At 34.8% G+C, this 22,482-nt stretch overlaps 1 protein-coding gene across 1 annotated transcript in view; it reads right to left on the bottom strand.

Moving 5' to 3' along the window:
• The window catches only part of LOC145669869 (uncharacterized), a 38,404-nt gene extending 17,948 nt beyond the window's left edge, over nucleotides 1–20,456 (bottom strand). Inside the window, exons 1-4 of the mRNA XM_081738214.1 lie at nucleotides 20,448–20,456; nucleotides 15,079–15,328; nucleotides 10,946–11,097; nucleotides 8,269–8,403 (exon numbers count right to left, since the gene is read on the bottom strand). Of these exons, the coding sequence (XP_081594340.1) occupies nucleotides 8,269–8,403; nucleotides 10,946–11,097; nucleotides 15,079–15,328; nucleotides 20,448–20,456 (546 nt within the window). The remainder of the gene's footprint in view (nucleotides 1–8,268; nucleotides 8,404–10,945; nucleotides 11,098–15,078; nucleotides 15,329–20,447) is intronic.
• Nucleotides 20,457–22,482: the final 2,026 nt, after the last annotated feature.

The raw sequence follows: 22,482 nt of genomic DNA on the forward strand, positions 1-22,482 counted from the left end.
TACTGTGAGTGGGCCCTGGACCTCAAACCTGTGTTACCGGGAGAAAATCTATTGCAACCACGACAACATTCAATAAATGAAGACCCAAAGGACTATCAAGAGGAATGTGTTAATGATTAGTGTAGACTAGTGTTGTTTAGTGTGGTTTGATGAATGTAGATTAAGTGTCAAGTTAGTGTTCTTAGTGCTCTTAGTGTGCAAAATGGGCAGAATTAAATAAAACACACATGCCCGGTTGCACCAACCGAGGATTCATCCGTGGATAGGGATTAAACTAAAGTTAATCATCGCAGTGAGGATAATGTGTTGCACCAACACTGATCTGAAGATTATATTGCCAGATCGTAGAATTAAGATTAGCCATCGAAAACGGGAGTTTAATCCTTGATAACGTCGTGATCAGCTGTGTAACGTTTAAACTCCCAGTTTTTTCCTCTAGCATTCAAATGTGATACAGTACTATTAATGCAATCCTATTTTGGACATTTATAGGGAACAGGCCATTTGAATATATGTTTGGGCCAAAATACACGGCATTTTACAGATGCCGAATGGAATGGAATGGAATTGAATGGATCAGCTGTGAGTAGAGTGAGTGAATATGCTTGCAAAAGATTTGGATATTTTAGGTGAATCTGAAGTGCTTGAACAGATAGAATATGCTATCCGACCTAGAAGAATAATGAGACAAGGAAAATCCTTTTGAATACTTCAACGATGATGCATTTTGTAATTGTTTTCTCCCGTCGAAGTACTCTGTTTTGTTGCAGGATTGCTTGCAGAAGATATCAATAATTTGGCTATTTATGTGGCTATAAATGGTGTTACTGTGCTTATTTCAATTGTTCCTAAAGCAAGAAAGTGATATTTGTATCAATAAATATCTGTCATTACTACAATGGACCGATTAAAGTAGCATACTTGCACTAATTCATTATATTCATTGACTTATTTATTATAGTTTGTGAATTGAAGAAGTGTAGTTTTTAGTGGCTACCTAGTAGATTTGGACAATGTAGGTTAAATTTACCTCACATTTAAGGTAATTATATTTATAAGATTCGACCTTGTTGCAAGACGCTCTCTTGGGGTCAATTATATTTTATGGTATAGGCCTACACTGCAACATTCGTTCATTTAACAGGTCTATTGGCATTTTAAATCTTTACAATTTTGGTTTATTTGGGTTGAATATGCCCTTGTATATTAAATACTGCAGAAATAAGTGTGAAAAGAAAAGTAATAAACCGAAGAAGAAAATTGGAACATTAACTTTGTATCTCATACACTAGAATTGCTCTCATCCTTACATTAAATCTGCTAGCATGTTCTGCAAATTTTACAATAAAAACTATTGATTGCTGCCATCGTGCTTCTACCAATAATCGTGCCCCTATACTTGATGTGTATATATATTTTTAAAAAATATAAGCAAATTTTCATTATAATTTCCGGTGCACCTTTACTGCACGGATCCATAGATTTGTAAAATTTACAGAACAAATTTGTAATAATATTTTAACAGACTAATGTGTTACTAATCGAAATATGTTTTCTTCTTACCTGAAGACATCCCAAATACATAGCTACGTAAAAATATATTAGTGAAAGTCGAACCTGTTATTCGCGGACTTGGCAAGATTCTAGATTACTGGTCCCCCTTCCCATTGATCAGTAATAAAGACAGAAATCAACGTGCCGTGCGGGGCTCTAACCCGCCTTCACTCGCTAACGCTCGCTCGGCTGTACTGTGTAAATTAAATGTATATACTTTAGTACAGAAAGAAATCAACCGAGCTACTAACCTACATGGGGGACCAGTAACCTAGAACCTTCACCGTGGACTTTCTTATAAGGTAGCTATTAATCACAGTATATGAAGTAAAGTATCTGAAGACAATGTGCTAATTCATACTGCGCAACGACAAATGTCTGAGCTTAAGAGGTTCACATAATTGTGAAATTTACGTTAGTAATGTGTTATGTTAATTTGAGCATTTGTGCTGTATCGCCGGACTACACGAAAATCGAAGCAAAAAAATACATTTCGTTAGATTAGATTAGATTACATTATATTAGGTTAGTGTTAAGTTTAGACTTACCCCTCCGTTTTTTTATATAAAAATTAGGAAAATTTACAGGAGAAATGCAGTAAGAAATGATGATTTGAAGTTTTTATGCGTTGTTTAGGTATGTAACTTTGGCAGTAAAGTTATGTTTAATACGAGAAAAGATATGTGGAAGTGGATACTATTTGCAAGACGCGGAAGGTTCGATGATTCAGCAGCGTGCCCATTTTATGTCAAGAGCAGAACCCTTCTAACCCGTTCCTACTCCTACTCTCACTACTACTACTGCTTATACTGTGGATCCGGATAGTAAAATTGCACGTTTTGATGTTTTTACTGCTTTTTGTAGGTATGAAACTGGAGGAGCAACTCTAAACTTAAGCCTTAGGTTAGGTTAGGTTGAGTTACAAGTCAATTATCTCGAAAAACAGATAGTATAAACTTTTACAGCTTGGAATAAAAAATCAATATATTCGTATAAATATGGAGTCCGGATATAGGTATGGCATAAAAACTACAGTGCAAAAAACAAAACAACTTGTACTAGGTGGCCACTATAAAGCAGAAATGCTACCAACCCAGTCGGGGCAGGGCGAAGCTAGTGGACTCACACGATAGCGAAGAAGTGTATCCGAAAGGAGCGAGGGAGGGAGTGAAAACATGTGAATTTTGGTAATAATACGAGTTTCAATAGCACTTGTCATGGGTTCATACTAATAACTATCTGCACTGTTTGCAGAAACACATTGTCGTAGTGGCCACCTAGCAGGTTAGGTTGGTTAACTTACATTTAGTTAAGATATAATTCGATAAAACTCAAATATGAGTGTATGAACTTTGACACATACGCGCCATAAATCATAGCAAGTGTACCTATCCGCCAAATAGTCCTTCCGCCTACATATGTAATGCCGGTTACATCGAAAACAACCAACAACAAACACTTCCTTAACTTCAACTTTTCCCATCACATGACTTTCAATAATTCTTCATCAGAAATCAAAATAAATTAACCAATTTACCCGGTAAATTTCCTAAAACTGGTCCGGCGATACAGCACTTAACCCTTAATTTGGAACACAAATATACAAGGAATAAAAAATTGGGATATTACCTATAACGTTTTTACTAACGAACAAATACATTATTCAACATGTAAGGTAATTTGATGCCATATATAGTGTTTGCACTATCCTCGTTTATATCTATATCCACCTTCGCTAACGCACACCCTCGTTACCGATCGGGTCACTCCTCTGCGCTCCTACCGTGACTTGCTTAAATAGCATTCATGCTTTTAGTGACCATCTAGCAAGGGTTGGTTAATGTCTTTTGCGCAATAGTTCTTATCGTATACATACACTGAAGTTCCCCTAAAATGAATCTGTACAAGGGAATGCCTCACCCAAGAATGATTATTTAAGATACAAAAAGTCGATTTACTGAAAAAGAAGTAAATATATGCAAGAAATTAGTGCTGGATCCATACGTAAATCAGCACCGCATCGCGAATTGGTAACATTATGCAAACTCGACAGTCAATTACTAAAATAAACTTTACTTTATAAAGATGACGATATTTACGTACACCAGTGCTACTTTCTGGAATGAAGTATAACCAACTGGCGACGCAAATGTAAACTTAAACCTTTTTTTTTTAGCGGAACTGGCGAGGCAATGTAGATGTAAATCTATATCAAAATTTGGATTTTAAAAAGGTGGTTCGAACAGAGTCGTGGGGGGCGAGACGGGGACACATAACCTCATTGTTGATGTCCCTATTATTCCCCCACTCATACTCATATAACTGTTAAATACAGTGTGATGGTGAGACACGGCAATATGATGAGTTAACCTAACCTAACCTTTCCTACTCTTCTCTACACTTAAAATAATGGCCTAAATATTGATTGTAAGGCGCTTACCTCTGGTGCGTGGGGTCCCTTGTTCGATTGCAGGCTAAGAAAATTTGTTTTGGACAAGATCGTGTCCGTAGGTTTTCTCAGGGTACTCCTATTTCTTCCAATTCTCATTCCACCAATTTTTCTATCATTCACTTGTCTTCCTTAGCCTAAGTGGCATAAACGTGGGACGTTAAAGATTTCATTTCATTTTTCTGCCCTAAATTTTAAAACAGTGGTTAACCCTTAATAGGGCGCATAAGGAAAAGTTACGTAATAGGGCGCGTGGCGTACAAAGTACCACATACACACATTTGGTCCCTGAAGACATATTTACTGTAATTTTTCAGTCCTAAGTTGTTTTTTAAACTATTTATATGTTAAAAAATTTCAAATTTGACATTTTTTAAAACAAAATTTATTTAAACTTATCATTTTAAGCAGTTACAGGTAAAAAAAACTAAAAGTTAGGAAAACTTGACTTTATTACAAGAAATTAATATAAAATGGAACGTCTGACCGACATTGTGGGACGAAAGTACTCAATTCCTAGTCCATCGTTTGCCCATAGATCTTCCATACGTATATGTGAGGACTGCAGCACACCGGCAAGAAATAACAAACCCATAACACCATTCATTTCTAATCGGTCAGTCTCTTTAGCGTCCCTTTCACGCCCATAGTTTGCTCTATTTGTCCGTATCCAAACATTGGTATACTCAACAATTTCGTCAATGAGCGAGTCAGGGAAAAGTAGCTTCCAAGTTTCGTATGAGGTTTTCGTTGCCAAAGCTTCACTTTTTGGTGTAGGAAGACGATCTCCTATTCTTTTCGCTCGAATAATATTTTGTCTTCGCACTTTTCCACGTAAATTAGCATCGTTCATGTGAGCATTCCATTCAGTTTCCTTGTCTTTTCCAATTAACACATTCCGGTTTACTGTTCCATCACTATCATCTTCTATTGCAGTTTCTTCATTAGCAGATATTTCTGACTCCGTATCGTGACCACTGTGTTCCAATTCATCTTCGGACTAATCAGATCCTTCCCCTTCGATGACATCGTCTTGAGCAGGTTCATTACTTCTACTATCATCTTCGTTATTTGCAAACAAATGGTTACGCAAAGTCTCTATACCAGGTTTAGCATTTCTTTCTTCTTCTTGGATTTCTTTCTAAACGCTATCAAGTAAAGAAAGCAAACGATTTCTTTCTTCATTTTCCATTGTAGCCAAAATATCTTTAACACAAAATTCTACAAAGTAATAGATCTAATTACAGATTCAAATTATAATACATTACAAACACACAACACACGGCGACATGAAACGCAAAACAAGACGATTTCACTAAAACAAGTACGTAAAATGTTTCTAAAAACAATGCCGGTGTAGGGCGCGCGGCGTACAAGTGTCCGCACAAAAACTCACACAATAGGGCGCGCGGCGTACAAAAGACAACACTTCTTCCTAAAACGCCTAGCCTAGCCAGAGCTGAGCGTTCAAACTGGTTCTCTCTCTAAGGGTCAGGTAGAGGGGTAGTGGGGGGTAGATAAGGTGGGGGGTGAGCGGCGGGGGTGCCGCATTGTGTCTCATACAATACAAAAAGTATTTGCTGCGGAACTTTGTACGCCGTGCGCCCTATTACGGGTTAAACATTGAGCTAACGTAAACTAACCTACTCTACCCTACCCTACATTTGAAAAAATTGGCAAAGCATTGAGCTAACGTAATCTAACTTACCCTACGCTACCGTATTCTATCCTAATATTCTCTACTTCTCCCTATCCTATCCTAACCTATACTTCAGTGCAAATACCGAACGTTGGATTTTAAACAAGACGGTATTTGTGTGAAGCTTAGCGTAGTTTGTAGTCAAAAATTATTTAAGAAAAATGGACTAACCACCCTTACTTGAAAATGTCTCTTAACAGCCGGATAAAGGAGTTTGATCTGCTAGAAAAAAGCTATTCTTCTAATTTTTTTCAATTTAATATTTGGACCTTAGATATCTATATTGGATTTGGTTTGGAGTTTAGCATCCGTTTTAGCAGCGAGGCTATATAAGATGCGGTCCTACAGCTTAATGTAAGATCCGAACTACATGAGCTCTCGCCGGTTGATCTTCCACGTCATTTCGCTTATCCAAAAAAAAGCGATATATTTTGGAATATTAGAAACAGCTTCTTTTTAGTATTTGATATGACTTTATTATTATTATCATTTGTTAAAGGATATGTTTGTCCAAAAGCATTAAAACATATTTGCCTTTCCGAGCAGTAAACTTTACCCGCTTTTTTCCCATATCTAGTACAAAAGTTACCACATGCTACGCGAATCAGTTTTCAGTTGTTACTGCACTGTTTTAGCCAATCAAATGCATGATATCGCATGACGCCATGCCATAAACGTCATAGTTTTATACAGCTTCCGATTACTCGTGGATAAGTTAATCCTTTCTCACAAACTGTTGGTGCAACGATGTAAGATTCTTATCCAAAGATAAAAATAATCAATGGATTATCTTATCCGATCTTAATCTTCGGTTGGTGCAACCGGGCAACAGTGTATAAATAATGAAAGAATTAAATATGATCACAGGAGAGAAATCTGAAATAGTAGTTAAAAACCAAGCTCATACAGGGAAAACCTGAAGGTAGAAGAAGTCCACCAAAATAAATAAAATTATACATTAATAAAAAATAAATACTAAATAAACATCTAATCAAAAATAAACAGAATAAATAAATGAAGCATAAGAAAATTTAAAGAATAATTAAAACATAACAATCATAGCCAATAAACATGGATTCAACCAAGTTAAATCAAGAAATAACGTATAAATAGTTTTAAAAATAGTAATAATAATAATAATAATAATAATAATAATAACAGAGACATATAAATACCAGAAATAGAAGCAACTAGATAGTTAGAAGTGTCTAACTAAATATTTCTAGGGTTAGGATTAAATAAATAAAAATAGCAAACAGAGGTACGAAATGATAGGGTAGATCAGATGGAATTTAGATAACTTTGATTTGATTAGTAATCAATTTAGTATTAGAATCGTATTAGTCGATACTTGGAAATCGTATTAGTCGATACTTGAGTTTTGCATAGTTTATTCTTTGTTTTGTTTGCTTTGTCTTGTCTTTTTATTTCCTGTTTGTAGTTTTGTTTCCTGTTTTCTTTATCCAAATCCCCTTTTACCAATACCAAAATGGAAAAAAATAAAGGAAAGAAATAAAAGGCAATAATGATAACTCGTACCGGTTTTAATTTTCAGATACCGGCTCTGAAAGACGGGCCTGAGTCGAAACAAAAACAATACTACTCTCAACCTCCCCTCCATGTTTATATAAAGTCCCGTTGGAAAAAGTCTTCTGAAACCATCATTGATTATCACACTTGAGTGATATGTACTCAGCAGATTGGTTCTACTCACAATTAGTGCTGGCTTTCTAGATCGGAGTACGCTACTTCCTTTTTCAAAGCAGGTCCCCAATTGTCCTCACAACAGGCTAGATGGATGCCGCAATGCCAATGTTATCTAGCGAATATCTGGGTTTCTAGAACCAACAAAATAGTGTTGTCTGTGCTAGGCTCTTTACTGCTGGGACTTTATCTAATACAGTTAGGTAGATTTAACTTAAAAATAAACTATTGAAATTTATTTAAAATTATAAAGTACCTAAAAATTAGAAATCATATTACACCATTGAATATTTTGCGGTGATCCTGGATTTTGCTGAAGAAAGTTTAGGAACAACTGTTATAACCTAATAATGTAAGTTTAAAATTTATTGAGATTAGTGTCTTCAAACAGTTTTACACAGTAGTACTAAAAGGACGCACTATAGAATTGTAGTTGTACATTCCTTTTAGAACTGACGCAAATTTAAAATTTATGGGGAGTAATAAAATTAATCTTTTAAAGCTAATTCTCGTTGATAAAATCAAGTTTTATAAGAAAGCAATAACGACAGTGAGATATCCGAGAAAATAAAACAGCCGTAAAACACTTAAAAATAAGCTAGAAACATGGTTGTTTCACTTACATTCTCAGATATATATTCGTTACTGTCTTACGTCTGAAGCGTCACATTTCTATCTTAGTTTCGGCCGAAGCAGTCTTCCACTTCATTGCGCTGGTAATGTCATTGCAACTAAGTTGGTCAACATGAGAGCAACGCTCAGGGTCATACGCCAGTACGAGTGCCGCGTACTATAATATTACAATTTATGTTATAATTCTTATTAAAATTGTCATTAAAGAAATGGATTCACTTGTACATACCCTCCTTAGTCTTAGGTCACTGACCAGTGCAAGTCTTCTCTTAAGTTCGTCCATTTCCTTTTCTTCATTTTTAATCATACGCACAAGCTTTTTTTTGTCTGATAAAAGTTGTAAAATCTGATCTTCCAGTTCTATCTAAATAGGTACACAAAAACACCAATTATAATGAAGTAGTTATTGAAAAGTAAGAGAAACAAATATTAATTACTCTATACAATGAAACAAAAAAAAAAAGACTTAAGGGGGCAGACTACTAAATATTTTTCAAAAGCTAACAACTTTTCTTTTGCCCGTTTTTCGTAGGTGAAAACAGATAATGAAAGGTAACTTACCACAATAATAGATAATGTTATTCTACACCTGAAAATACGAATCGGAAGAATAATCAGTGTTGCCATCCATAGAAATGACAGTGTGGCCAAAATTTGAATACAGGAGAACAGGATAGGAGTTAAGGAATTTACATTAAAAAAATATAAGTCTAGCGTTGTCACTGTATTGTTTCGGAGATTTTACTGTACCTTCGTCAGTAGATGCAAGTCCATTCTTTTCCTCCCTCTTGTCAATATTGCTCTTGAAAAATCTAAATTCAAGTACCACGAGTCCCTCCGAGCAAATGGTTTTGTTTCGAAGACGAAGACACTAACCACGCCTATTCTGCCTCTTCATTTTCATATAAGGTAAATCCTTAAAGCTCGAACCATCCTCTCAAAATGTGTTTGTGATGTCAGAAAGTGAACGGTAGTGAGGGCGAGTCTTAGACCTTAATGCAGGGGTGTCCACCTCAAGCTTCATGAGTGGTACCTTTCTGAGGAAATCGAATTGAAAAAACCTAACCTCAACGAATAGAAATACATTGATGTAATCCAAGTTCGAAATAATCGCAGGGTTGGTAATATTACAAATCCTTAATATCGAAAGGTCTCTAACAAATTTGAAGAGTGTAAGGTGCTCGGTGATTTTTTTTTTCATAAAAGGGTCAATCCAAGCTAAGTGATCGAGAAAAACGGAAAATTGCCGCTCGAACATCTCCAAAAAGTCTAATTTTTTAATGAATGTTTATCCTATATTAGAGTACTTCAAAACCGCAATTAATTATTTTTTTCAACATCGCATGGCGACGCAGCGGCTGCCGCCATTTTGCGTTTTCTCGATTTTAAGCATTTACGTTGTTTTGAACATCTCAGCATGTGTTTGTCCTACCAAATTGAAAGTTGCTGGACGTCTCCAACTTGTGCAGAGCTAACATTTTGATCTCTTAACATTTTTGCCAAAAACCACTTAAAAGGGGTGACATCAGGGCCTATAGCAGCAACATTTTTGGACATTGAAGACATGTTTGGGAATTGTGTGTGCATGTAGTCCGGGGTCATAAGTTTATACTAAAAAATTTGCAGACCTGTAGCTTGTTACGTGCGGAAATTTTATCCACACTTTAAAAAAAAAAAAAAAAGGAGTGTATTACCTGACGAGTATGCAACCCGAAATAAAGATGTAATTTTTTTTAGCGCCTCTGGCGGAAAGTGGTGAATTACGTACCTACGACGGTGCTTGAAGAGGATGGCTTAGCCATTCGATTGCTACTGTGCAAGTGGGCACTATCTGTTCTGCTATATTCAACTGTGTATAAGGTTATTATATATATCATGCGTTTTCAGAATTAGTGAATTTTACCGTTTATTCCTGAAAAAGAAATCTATATTCGGATATTTCTAAAGTATTGGTATCTAATTTCTGAATAGTGTTATTTCGGTTTGGTGATATTGTGTGGATGAAAAGTTCTGTACTGTGACACCCACTTACTTAAATCGGGAGTGAATGGAATAAGATATCACTTTTGTAAATGGGTGAGTTGTTATACTAATTTGTTATATTCTCTGATTTAAGGTATTACATTAATTAGGACTAAATATATGTTATATCTATTTGAATTATAGAACGGTGTGTTATTAAAACAATTTTGAATATAATTTTTTTTTTTTTTAGAAAATTAATGATATGGAATTGTGGTAGGGTAGATGCTGCTACTCTATTAGACTCCTTAAATATACTTACAGTAAAAACAGTTTCATCCAGTATAAAAATATATATATCAGGATATAAATTTACATATGTAGAAACTACTATTCTTGTTCAAATCCATTGAAAGTAGAGATTGCTTGATTGAATTATTGTTATAAAGTTTTCAATTCACATATATAACCTTTTATTTCAATATCCTAATGGCATCTTTCTGATTATTTATATCATGGTCTTTTGTTTTGCTAAGCTGAAATACGCAGAAATCCTATAGATGGGAATTATTATAGAACATATAGTTAACATTTGCACTAGGAGGATCTCGCCTAATTTCCCTCATTTAACAATAATTATTGTAGGGCATGTTTCCCTTTATAGATATTTGTCCTGGTCATTAACGGCCGGTGGCCCACGACGGAGCCATACCTAAGGCACGTTACAAGCTGCTCCCAAAGGCCTGGGGAAAAAATCGTAAAGTTGGGGAATTATCCCAATTTGGCACGTTTTACTGTCCAATATCTCCAATGGGCCTGGATTAAAAAAAATCTGAAATTTTGGGAATAGTTAGTCCTTTAGCATGTTACATTTGAACGATAGTGCTTTTAATTAAAAGTTAAAACATTGATTTATATTTTAATATGATACGAATTAGACTTACCTGTCTTTTTGTTTTTACCCAAGGTGAGAAATTAGATCTTATATTCTCACTTGTATTTTGGCGTTCAACTCTTAAGTCTCTTGTGAATAAATCAATTCTGTATTGTAATCTTCTCAGGGCTGTTTGGTGCCTCTCTAATTGTGGCATTTTGCCTGCGTCAAATAAAAATCACAAGAAAGATAAGTATATACGGAAATTAACAGCAGAGGGAATAGAAGTTTCATTTAAATGTGAATAAGTACAAAAAAATATTGTTTTCTGAAAGAGAAGTAAAATTGACTAAGTAACTAACTGTATGGCCTATGGAACCCGGACGTTCAATGCCGTGTTCTTTGCTTGGGTTTCCAGTCAAACCTTTGAAAGTGTAACTACTTTTTTTTTCATTCTAGCTACGTGACCTGCCCACACTTGGGCCTCCTAGACTTGATGACCCTAACGATGTTTGTTGAATGGTATAAATTATGCAGTTCCTTATCATGAAGTTTCTGGCAATCATCATTCCCGTTTCCCTTTGATCCGAAGATTTCATCCTCAAATGCTTCCAATCTACGTTTTTCGCTCGCAGTAAGCACGCATGCATACAACAAAACATGCATGATTGTCATTTTCTATATTTTACGCTTCAAATTCCTCGACAGAAGACGAAAGATTTTGAACCGAATAATAACACGAATTTTCTGCTTTCAGTAAACATTTAATTTCTTCATGCATGTGGTTTTGATCTGTTAATATTGTTCGAAGGCATCTGAAAGTATCTACTTGGTAGAAATCATTATTTGATATCTTGACGAAATTATAATTTGTAGTATTGCCATCCTGGCGAACTTCTATGTATTTAGTGTTCGCTGCATTTATCTCTAAAGTCATGGCCCTGCAAGCGTTTGAGAAGGCCTCTGCATTTCTTTCTCATGTTTATTTATTTATTTATTTATTCAACACTACAGGCTCTCGGCCAAGTTACAGTGTAGTTCCTTAAAAATACAATTACCCTTAGTTATATATATATATATATATATATATATATATATATATATATATATATATATATATATATATATATATATATATATATATATATATATAAACATTATACATTTATCTTATTAACAACGTTTTCATTATCACATATATTTTTAAGGCTTTTCTTGTATACTGTCTCCGACATTCCAAAAACATTTAAAGCATATGTTGTTTTAATTGCAATGTAGGAAGCACTCATCCTCTATATAGGAGACTTAGCGAGGATATTTGTTCTTGCCTTTTTGCAGTAAAATGTAATGCTATTTCCTACGCGGGTTTTACCTGATAGGACATGTAATTGAACCTTCGAAATAAGATTCTGGACAGTCAATTTTACTATGTAGTAATTTGTGTAAAAATAAAAGATCCGTATATTCTCTCCGTTGTTTCAACGTGTTCATATTGAAGTTTTGTACTATTTCTGAATATGACTCGTATTTTGGATACATGCTAGTTTTTCTATAAGCAACTAATCTCAAGAATTTTGATTGTATTCTTTCAATCATATCTATATGTTTTAGTGTTGTTCGTGACCAAGACAGAGTCACATATTCTAATTGCGCTCACACAAAACAGAAGTAGAGTTTCATTAACGTAGCATCGTCTTGAAACTCTTTACGTATTCTCATAACAAAGTCACGATTTCTGTATGAATTATTAACAATTGTTTCAATGTGATAAGTAAAACGTAATTTAGGATCAAATAGCACTCCTAGACCTTTAATTAAAGTAGGTTTCTCTATAATACTTTCTTCAATAGAATAGTCATATTTAATGGTGTTTTCTTTGCGGGTAAAGGAAAGAGTTTTGCATTTACGTTCAACTTAAACTTGTTATTGTCACACCAGTTCTTAAAGTCTATTTGCAGTTTTGCACAGTATTCAAGCGAATTAATTTTGGAGAATATTTTAAGGTCGTCAGCGAATAGAAGAGTGTTAGAATAATGAATTGTTCTCCTACCATCCCCTATCAGATTTATATCATCAGCATATGCCATAAACTGGTGAATACCACTCAGCTCTATTCCTTCGTTGCTATCTTTGATTTTCCTTACAGCGTATTCCAGAACAAAGCTCGATAATAATGGTGACTACGCAACTCCTTGTTTTAGACCATTCTAGAAGTGAAACCCTATTTACAAGAATTTTCTTACTCAGACTTTACTTTGGGATTCATTTAAATATATCTTAATTAATCTAACCAGCTTTATAGGTATTCCAAATTCTGTAGGAATGTTGTACAGTATTTCCCTCTTAATCAAGTCGTAGGACATTCTAAAATCATTAAGTAATATACGTACCGCAATATTGTATTCTCGCTTCTTTTAGAACATCTGTAACAAACTTAATGTATTAGACTAGTTGAAATACTTTTGTTATATTAACATTAAGTGCTAAGCTATGAAGATTTGTTCTAATTTTTATTTTTTCAGATTGCTGTGTGAACAGCAATAGTAAAATAAATGTAAATAATTACTTTATTCATATTTGATACTTGAATAAATTTGTTAAACATAATTAAATTAAAAAGTGGATGCATATTGTATGGATTGATTGTTCATATCATCGATTCCTGGAAGGGTTAAACAATGTAGACCCGCGACAAAAATCTTTGTGACAGATAATAATGTTTTGTTTTTTTTACCACACAAGGCGTATCTTTTAGATTTCAGCGTAATTAATTGAATACCTACCAAGACACACAGGCTTCTATGGGAGAAAATGAATATTGTGTCACACTCAAGATTTCTTCAAAAGAGTTGTCCTAATAGAGACTTAGCTACTTAAGCCTTCATTCGGCAAATTTTCTGTGTTTATTTCTGTATTTAAATCAAACTTTCCTTCCCTCCTTTCTCTCTTCGACCATTATTTCATGTAAGGTGTTATAAGACACTGGGCTAGAAATCCTGGGGTATTGAGTTCAAACCCACTACACGTCAAAATTTAATTTGTTCTTGCAAGGTATATGATGATTTCTCTTTGTTCCAAGTTCTCTATCTAGAGATAAGATGTAAGAATCATGCACATATTAACCGAGAGAAAGAGAGAAAGAGTAGATATATCTACAATTGAAATATTATCCGAAACATTCATTGATATTCATATTTGATTATGTTTTAATTCATTTTTGTTTATTCTTCTTTTACATAATTACAGTTCTCGATTACTTAGAATATAGCAAGGGATAGTTACGGCGTGTTACAAGAGAGAAGTCTTATTCTTCTGATATCGTATATGCTTCTAATAAAAACATGCTTGTTATTAATTGGGGATTAAATTACACAAACCCATGTACACACAAAATATGACTATTGGTCATATTTAAAACATATGACATGTTTTCTATTGATGCAGTGGTTTTAGTAAATTGAACTGACACACACCGCATATCTTACTTTTAATCTCTTACATTGTCTTTCTTTTTCTTTTTTGTTTCATTTTCCGAACACACTGGAAACCAGTAACATAACTCCAGAAAATATTCTTGTTAGCTTTAATGTGTAAATGGAAAATAATAATAACAATAATAATAATAATAATAATAATAATAATAATAATACATTTTATAAAAATAAGAACTACGATAGATTTGCTGATAAAAAAAATATTATCGCAAAACAATGATGGAAGTGAAAACACCTCGACTTGATATTTTAATTCATCAAGTTTTAGTACAGTTATTAAAACTGATAACTATCAAAAGTCAAGGTAACGTTGAAACGAATAATGTAAAACATTCAGAGATTTTACAAAATACTGTAACTTGTGAAATGAATATTTGACCAACAATGACTTTTCCTTGTATGTCTTATGTTAAATAAGATTTCTTTGTAACATTTTCATTATAGCAATTGTTCTGTAGATACTAAACGGTGTCTTCTACCCGATTTTTTTATTCCTCGCAGAAGCATGGATATTTTTTTGCTGTTTGGCACACTGACATTTTTCAAACAAACTAGTGCACTTGTAGAACACCTTATGTAGTTCTCAAGCAATCAAGTTTATCTGCATTGTTGTTGTTCAACGTTGCAGGATATGAAAATTGAAAGTGTGAATGCACTTTTGCTCGTATACATATAAAATAATTAACTTATTCGTACAATAGTAGCATACCTGAAATAATATTTTCAATCGAACGTCCCTGCGCTTCCAGGATTTTGAGGTCTAGCTCGTATGGAGCGTCAATATAAAGAATAAAGTCTAGGTAGAAATATGAATAATAAGGCTCTTCAACTGGATGGTCAGGTTCAGGATTATCTGGTGATAAATCATCCACTAATGGATTGTAAAAAAGTTGTTCCCTTTGAATAGTTCGATCTCTATTCCGTCGTGACCTGATCCAGGATCTTATTTTCGAAAATACCTGAAATAAAACAAACATATGAATATAAGTATCGAAATAGTGAAGCATGAGTGGCGAAAGATATCTTCTGTTAGTCGGTGTAAACGAAAGATATCTTTAAACTCGTCGATATCACAGTTCGACATTGCATACAAAATTCACAACTATTATTGACTAAGATCGACGAAGTTAAACTCCGAAAACCAACCGTTGAATGTTATACTTAGTTCATCCACAATTTGTTTGATATTTAACATTGAACGTTGTTCCTACAACAAACATTTTCACTGAAATTCATTATGAATCTCATTCAACAGTTGAACTTTGTTGGTGAACACGGCCGTCAATTGAATTTACTCGTAGCTAATTATTATTAATTTAAAAGAGAGTTTTTCGGGACTGAAGAAAATACATTGTCGTACAAGAATTATAGCATTTTCTCCAAATGCATCAGAGAGCTGAACTGAAGATTCTAACAATAAAGATCTGCGCCTTGAACCAGATGAAGACCATGCTATACCATATATATCATTCAGATACGGCAATCAAAACTATAGTGAAGGAAATGGGGTATCAAGTCATGAAAGCGAATATCATAGTCAGAAACAGTTAGCAGTTCTTGTACATTACAGAATGAATGCTCCGGAGAAGGCTAAAAGGGAAGTCTTACTGGGGATGTACTTGAACCTGAACCCACAAAGTGGGGGGTGATGTATAAATTTCCTGAAAGCTTGGATCAAGGTAAGATCAAAACCTGTTACCAAAATTTGGAAGGTCTAATGCATTCCGCTTGGGGGCAGCACTTTACTCATTGTTCTTAAAATCTTTCAGCGTGTCCATAAAATCCGTTGCAATCTGAAAAATCTGAAACGGTGAGACAGATATGAGAACAGAAAAACATTCATCACTTCAGAAGTACAACGTATCAAAGTAACGACGTCTTTGTCTCGGTATTTTTTGAACAAGTTATAGTATTTAGGGAATGTATAAATAGAATATTTATTTTGATGTAAAATAATGTTTTTCCTTAATTTTTCTAAGGTATAATTTGAGATGTCAGCTACAGATGACAATCGACATTATGTATCTAGTTCAGTCAGTTACGGATCAGCATATTTTACAACGATTGAAGTTAATTTCTTTTCTTTTTTTCAATGTCAATATTCCTTGCGAGTAAATCGATAACTTTTTGTTTAGTGTACTTTCATTTGCGTTTTATGTAAGCTGCTATCTCCATACTTTTTAAAGAAAAAAATACTAGTTTACGTTTTATTCCCAATCATTTATTACCCTCACAATTTACAAATAATATTTTTATATAAACCGTTTCTAATCACTCTATTAGGATCTTGAGTTTCCTCTCTAGAATTGTTGGAAACAATGGAGAGTTTTTATCTAGATGGTATAGATGGAAGAATATTAAGTTCTAATTACAGAAATACATATAAGGTAACCAGGAAAGTTCTGTTGCTTTTTCACTCACCACCTTCGAACATCGATATGTCACCTAAGATGTACCTGGAATATCAAAAATAGTCCTCATCAGCGTCGACGACCTTCTGCCAACGTTCTGGAAGGGCATGGATTCCGTCGCGGTAGATCTTGGTGGGCCCTGAAGCGAAGAAGGTATTAAGTGCATTTTGCACCCCTATTAGGGATTTGAACTGGCGTACTCTAGGATGATTGTCCAAATAATGGAACAATTAATAATCGGACGGTGCAATGTCAGGGAAGTATGGTGCATGCAATAGAATTTCCCATCCAAGGCCTAGAATGATGTCCCGGGTCATCCTAGACACCTGGGGCTTAGCATTGTCCTGTAACAGGAGGACACGTTTGTGATTCGGAAGTGCTGGCTCCAGAGATTTTAGTCTTTCTTGAACACGGCTCAACTGCTGACGGTACACAGTTGCATTGATGCTCTGACCAGCTGGTAGCATTTCTCGATGCACGATGCCGCCTGCAGTCCACCAAACACACAGGAAAACCTTTGGAACCAGTTCATGTTATGCTAACTAATGATGACGTCGCCGTGGAGCTTCGTACAGGACCCACTTCTCATCACATGTCAACATTCTGTCCACAAATGGCTCCTTCCTCAGACGAGGAAACAAAGAAACACAGGTGTCTGCTCGCGTTGCCTTCTGGCCCGGAATCAAATCATGTGGAATCCATCGAACCAACTTTAAGTGCTTTACAAGTTGATGGAGGTGCTGCCGAATGGTTTCTCCACTCACACTGAATTGTAGTCCCAGTTCCTCACATGTTTGGTCACTGCTCGCGTCAATTGCTGCCTGAAGATCTTCATTTTGTACATGGGTTGGTCTTCCGGCACGCGGTGCATCTTCGAGGGTTTCGTCACCGTCCTTAAACTTGTTAAACCACCGCTGCACTGTTCGCGTAGTTAAGACACTCTCATCAAAAACTTGGCATATCTTCCGCTCCACTGCAGCAGCGTTTGATTCCAGTTTGAACTCGTACAGCATACTTAAGACGCTCTGTGGAGGTCCCTTGTTCACTCTGCCCTTACTCAGGTTCACGGTGTAACTACTACAACCGGGTAATATGTTGGATATAGTCACACCAACGACTGACCTTCGCCTTCTCTCGATTTGCATTACACTCAAGCTGTGAAGGCCAATTGAACACAGACCTCCACAAAATGCGACAGAACTTTTTTGGTTACCTTTTTATAATAAACATTTTCATTAAATTTTATTTTTTGTTTTTTCATATGGTGCGCATATGACACTATCCGTGGGAACTTCTTAGGTTTGGCTACAGATTATGAAGTAGGATATTTTATATACTTTTAACCATATCAAGGGTCAAAGAGTGTTCCTCTGTCAATGTAGCAGGAATTTGGGCTAAGATCAGCGTAGTTCTTGAAATGGATAGACGACTTCTTTCTGATCTAAAACCACACAACTTTTATTTTCGATATTTTTTTTCACAACTCATCCTTTGCTCATGAAACTGTCAAAATGGGATTCGTGGTACAGAAACAATAGGAGAGAATCGCATAGCAAAGTGCCCGTTGCCACACGGAAAGTTACATAAGAAAGAACTTAGAAAATCAGTGTATTTCATCGTCAGTGATTCATTATGTATAATGAAATAGAACAAAAATAACATAGTAACAATAGCGTCCAATTGTCAATCTGTGTTATCAGTTACGAAAGTAAATAGAGTTGGTACTGTTTAAAACAAGAGAAGTAAAGTAAAATGCAAGTTATCTATCATGCTGTTGTACCAAAGTATAACACTTACATGGGAGGAGTAGACCAATTTGACGAAAGTGTAGATGCTTTCAGACTAGGTTCTGACTTTTCTCTACGTCTTCATTGAACCTCTGCCGATGAAAATTACCCTGCCCCTGTAACCTCTCACAAACTCAATCCTTAACAAGACTCGCGACTTCTCTCGCGAGCTCAGTTCTTAACGAGACTCACGATTTCTAATGAGTTACGAGATTTCAGGGTAAGACTATGAGGGAAAAAAGGCTCTTCCCGCTATTTGCTTTTCATCTAAATGCAGCCTGTCGAAATGCCTGGCAAATTCATCAGGTTTATGTTATATCAACGTTAGCAAGGAACTAACCGTAGGAGTACTGCTAAATGCTTTTCCATTGAAGCATGCCTATCCAGCGAAAGTGAACAGTACACAAAATGTTCTGTTTACATCTGAGATGTACATTATGTCTCAAATTCATAGAATTCTGTGCAAAAGTTTAATGTTCAATTACATATACAACGCTGGTACAACTTTCATTCAGTCTGTACAGTTAACTTCAATGCTAGTAGCAAATTACTTGTGAGGATAAGTCCCTAAATTAAAACATTAACAACTATTACTATTTAAAAAAAGTTATTATTGTAATGCCTTAAGATATCACAAAATGTGATATTTTGAGTTTCAGCATACCCCTTATTGTTGATTCGATTCAACTTGCAGCCATATGTCAATTCCTTATTCTCTCAAAAGAATAATACGTTCAATATGAAATAAATGGGGTATAGCTTTTGGGTAGTATGTTGGAAAGAGTCCATATTATACATAATGTTACAAATATTTCTTATATGTTTCTTTAATACAGATGGGGAAATTTTAATTTTTCTTAAACTTTTTACCACTGCCTGGGATTACACGCCTCAGATCTTGATTGTGCTATAACTATGTTTTCTTTATACACATTATTCCGCTGTCATACTTTTGAAATAACGTACAGTATCAGAATTGCTTTCAAAATGTACTTTTAGCTGATTCAAAAACTATTTTATAACTAGGAAGCATTCTTATTTTGATGAACTTCGGAATACAATTTGTGATTGCTTACTAAACTTCTCGCAAATGTGCAAATGTATGTTATTATATCAATATAATATATAGAATACCTAAAGCTGAATTTCAAAATTCAATTTTATTGTAAATCGCTTCATAAGGTATAAATAAAGCATAATAGCATAAGGAAAATGTAGATGCTGTGATACTTATCTTTTAAGAAAGGAGAGATTTAGGTGAAATACTTTTGCCACTTATCTTCTGGGCATACCGTCTTGAAATCGTCAAGTATCTCTAAAGAATATGTATGTTAATTATTATTATTATTATTGTTTTTTTTATATAGATGAAAACTGTTTAAGCGCATTTATTTTACTATCTTTACTAAGGTTTGCTCTTGTACTGTTATATATCTATTGCATATCAGTCATGTACTTGTTGCAAGAGAGAACTATGTAAAGTGCTATTTAGTCGAATACGTATGAAGACAAAATACAGAATAAAGTTGATGAGTCTCACCGCCACGAGAACAAACCCTTCCATACCCTCGACTAATCAGGAAAAATGTTCTCCAATTCCACGTATAAAACCTGGATAATGGGGATGAAGGTTTTGTTCTAAAAAATTAACGGTTAAGAAAATTCGAGTGAGGTGCACGGATGAAATTTTGAAAGATTATATTATTGTATGACAGAATTTATCATTATCATTATTACCTTATCCTGTATTACGTATCTGTAATTTAGTCTTCTCTTTCTCTTCTACAAACTTCTAAATAAAGTACAGAAATACCGTTTAAAGGAAAGAGAAAACTTATTAACACGAAAACTATGCTATTGGAGGAAAAGGTTCAACTTACGGTTCCCATGCTCGATGTTTGAGGAACTATTGACTGTTTTCTCCTTTTTTTTATATATTTTTTGTTTTCAATAACTTCAATATACTTCTGTCTTCAATAAATACTTTAACTTCTCTAATCGTTGTTTAGTTACTTTAATATTACATTGTTGTCTAACAATAGCACAACATTATTTATATCTCTAAATGCAGTAAAACTTGTTTCTTTAAATTTGACAATTATAGTTGAAAATGCCCAATTTAATCAACTCATAACTCAACATTAGAGACAAGCATTTAAAACCTGGAAAATAGACAAGCAAATAGGCACTTTCAATTTAAAAAATAGGCAGTAAAGTAGGCATTAAAATGTAACTCGAAATAATGAAGATATATACTCAATGCATTTAAAAAAATGAATTCAAATCATAGATAATGTTCAATGTACATTACTGTTTTCTTTATTTTCTGCGGTAAAACGGTTTTAGGGGGCAAAAGAGCCCACCCAAAATTTTGAATGTTGACGATCGAAAGGCAAGAAGAAGTGAACCGACGTGAATGAAATTGTGCACAGATATTGCAGACGTAGAATGAGGATACAAGTTTCGTATTTTCCTGGAGAAAACGGTTGGATGGGGCACAGACCTTTCCAAACCATTGATCACGAAAAATCAAAAGTGCTAGTAACAGTATGTCAGATGTGTGTAAAGGACATGAAGAGTTGCAACGAAACTTTGTATTGACAATACGCAAAAAATAAACGAATTCGGGCTTTTTCTATTTTCTGCGGAAAATCTGTTTTAGGGGGCAAAAGAACCCAGACAAAATTTTCAAAGTTGATGCCCGAAAGGTAAGAAGATGTGAACCGAAGTGAATGAAATTTTGCACAGATATTGCAGACATAAAATGAGAGAATGCGGATTTCGTATTTTCCTGAAAAAAGGGTCGGGTAGGGCACGATGTGTGTAAAGGACAGGAAGAATTGCAACGAAAATTTGTGTATGAACCATAGGAAAAAAAACGAATACTTTTTTTAAAAAAAATCAAGGAAAACGCTTTTAGTGAGCAAGAGCCTCCGTCCTAAATTTTGGAATTTGACCCAAAAGGCAAGAAGAAGTGGGCCGAAGGGAATGAAATGTGCACAAACATTCTAGAGGTAAGATGAGGGAATACGTGTTTCGTATTTTCCTGAAAAAAAAAAACTGTTGAGTGAACCGAGGCGTTGAGTGGCGGCAAGTGTGGACCGAAGCGAATGAAATTGTATGTTGATATAGGATATGTAAAATATGGCCTTTCGTGTTTCACATAGTGTCTTGTCTGCATCCGATTTTTTTTCAAATTTGGCAGATCGACTACAAGCACAAAGTATAGCGTATTTTATGGTATTTCAGGAAGCACCTTTAACCCTTACAAAGTTTTTGCGCTTAAACAAGAACATGTGTTGATTTATGTCCAGTTTGCTGTTGCTCTGCCAAATTTGAAGCAAAACGGATAGGGACACTTGAGAAACACGAAATGCGTTATTTTACATAGGGGCTATATAATATCTACACTCAATTTCATTTGCTTAGGTCCAATCCTTCCTGTGCTATTATGGTAATATTTACATTTTTCTGATGAGGCCTTGGGCCCAATACTGTCTTTCCTCAAACATTAAAACACGTTTAATTTATTGTTTTGCAAATTGTCCCTATACGAAGTTTCGTTCCAATTCTCCATAATCTTTACGAACTTTTGACGTATGCTTATTTGCACTTTTGATATTTCGTAATCAACGGCTTAAAAGGTCCGTGACTCTCTCAACCGTTTCTTTCTTTTTCAGGAAAATACGAAATCTAATTATCTCATTTTACTTCTACAATATCTGTGCACAATGTCATGCAATTCGGTGCACTTCTTCTTGCCTTTTGGGCCTCAAATTTCAAAATTTTGGGGTGAGGGCTTTTGCCCCCTAAAACCGTTTATCCACAGAAAATAAAAAACATATTCGTTTATTTTTTGCGTATTGTCCCTACACAATCTGTCGTTCGAATTCATCATGTCCTTCAAGCACTTCT

Source organism: Thermobia domestica, chromosome 14 (genome assembly GCF_964235325.1).
Source record: "Thermobia domestica chromosome 14, izTheDome1.hap1.1, whole genome shotgun sequence".
NCBI classification, from domain to species: Eukaryota; Metazoa; Arthropoda; class Insecta; order Zygentoma; family Lepismatidae; genus Thermobia; species Thermobia domestica.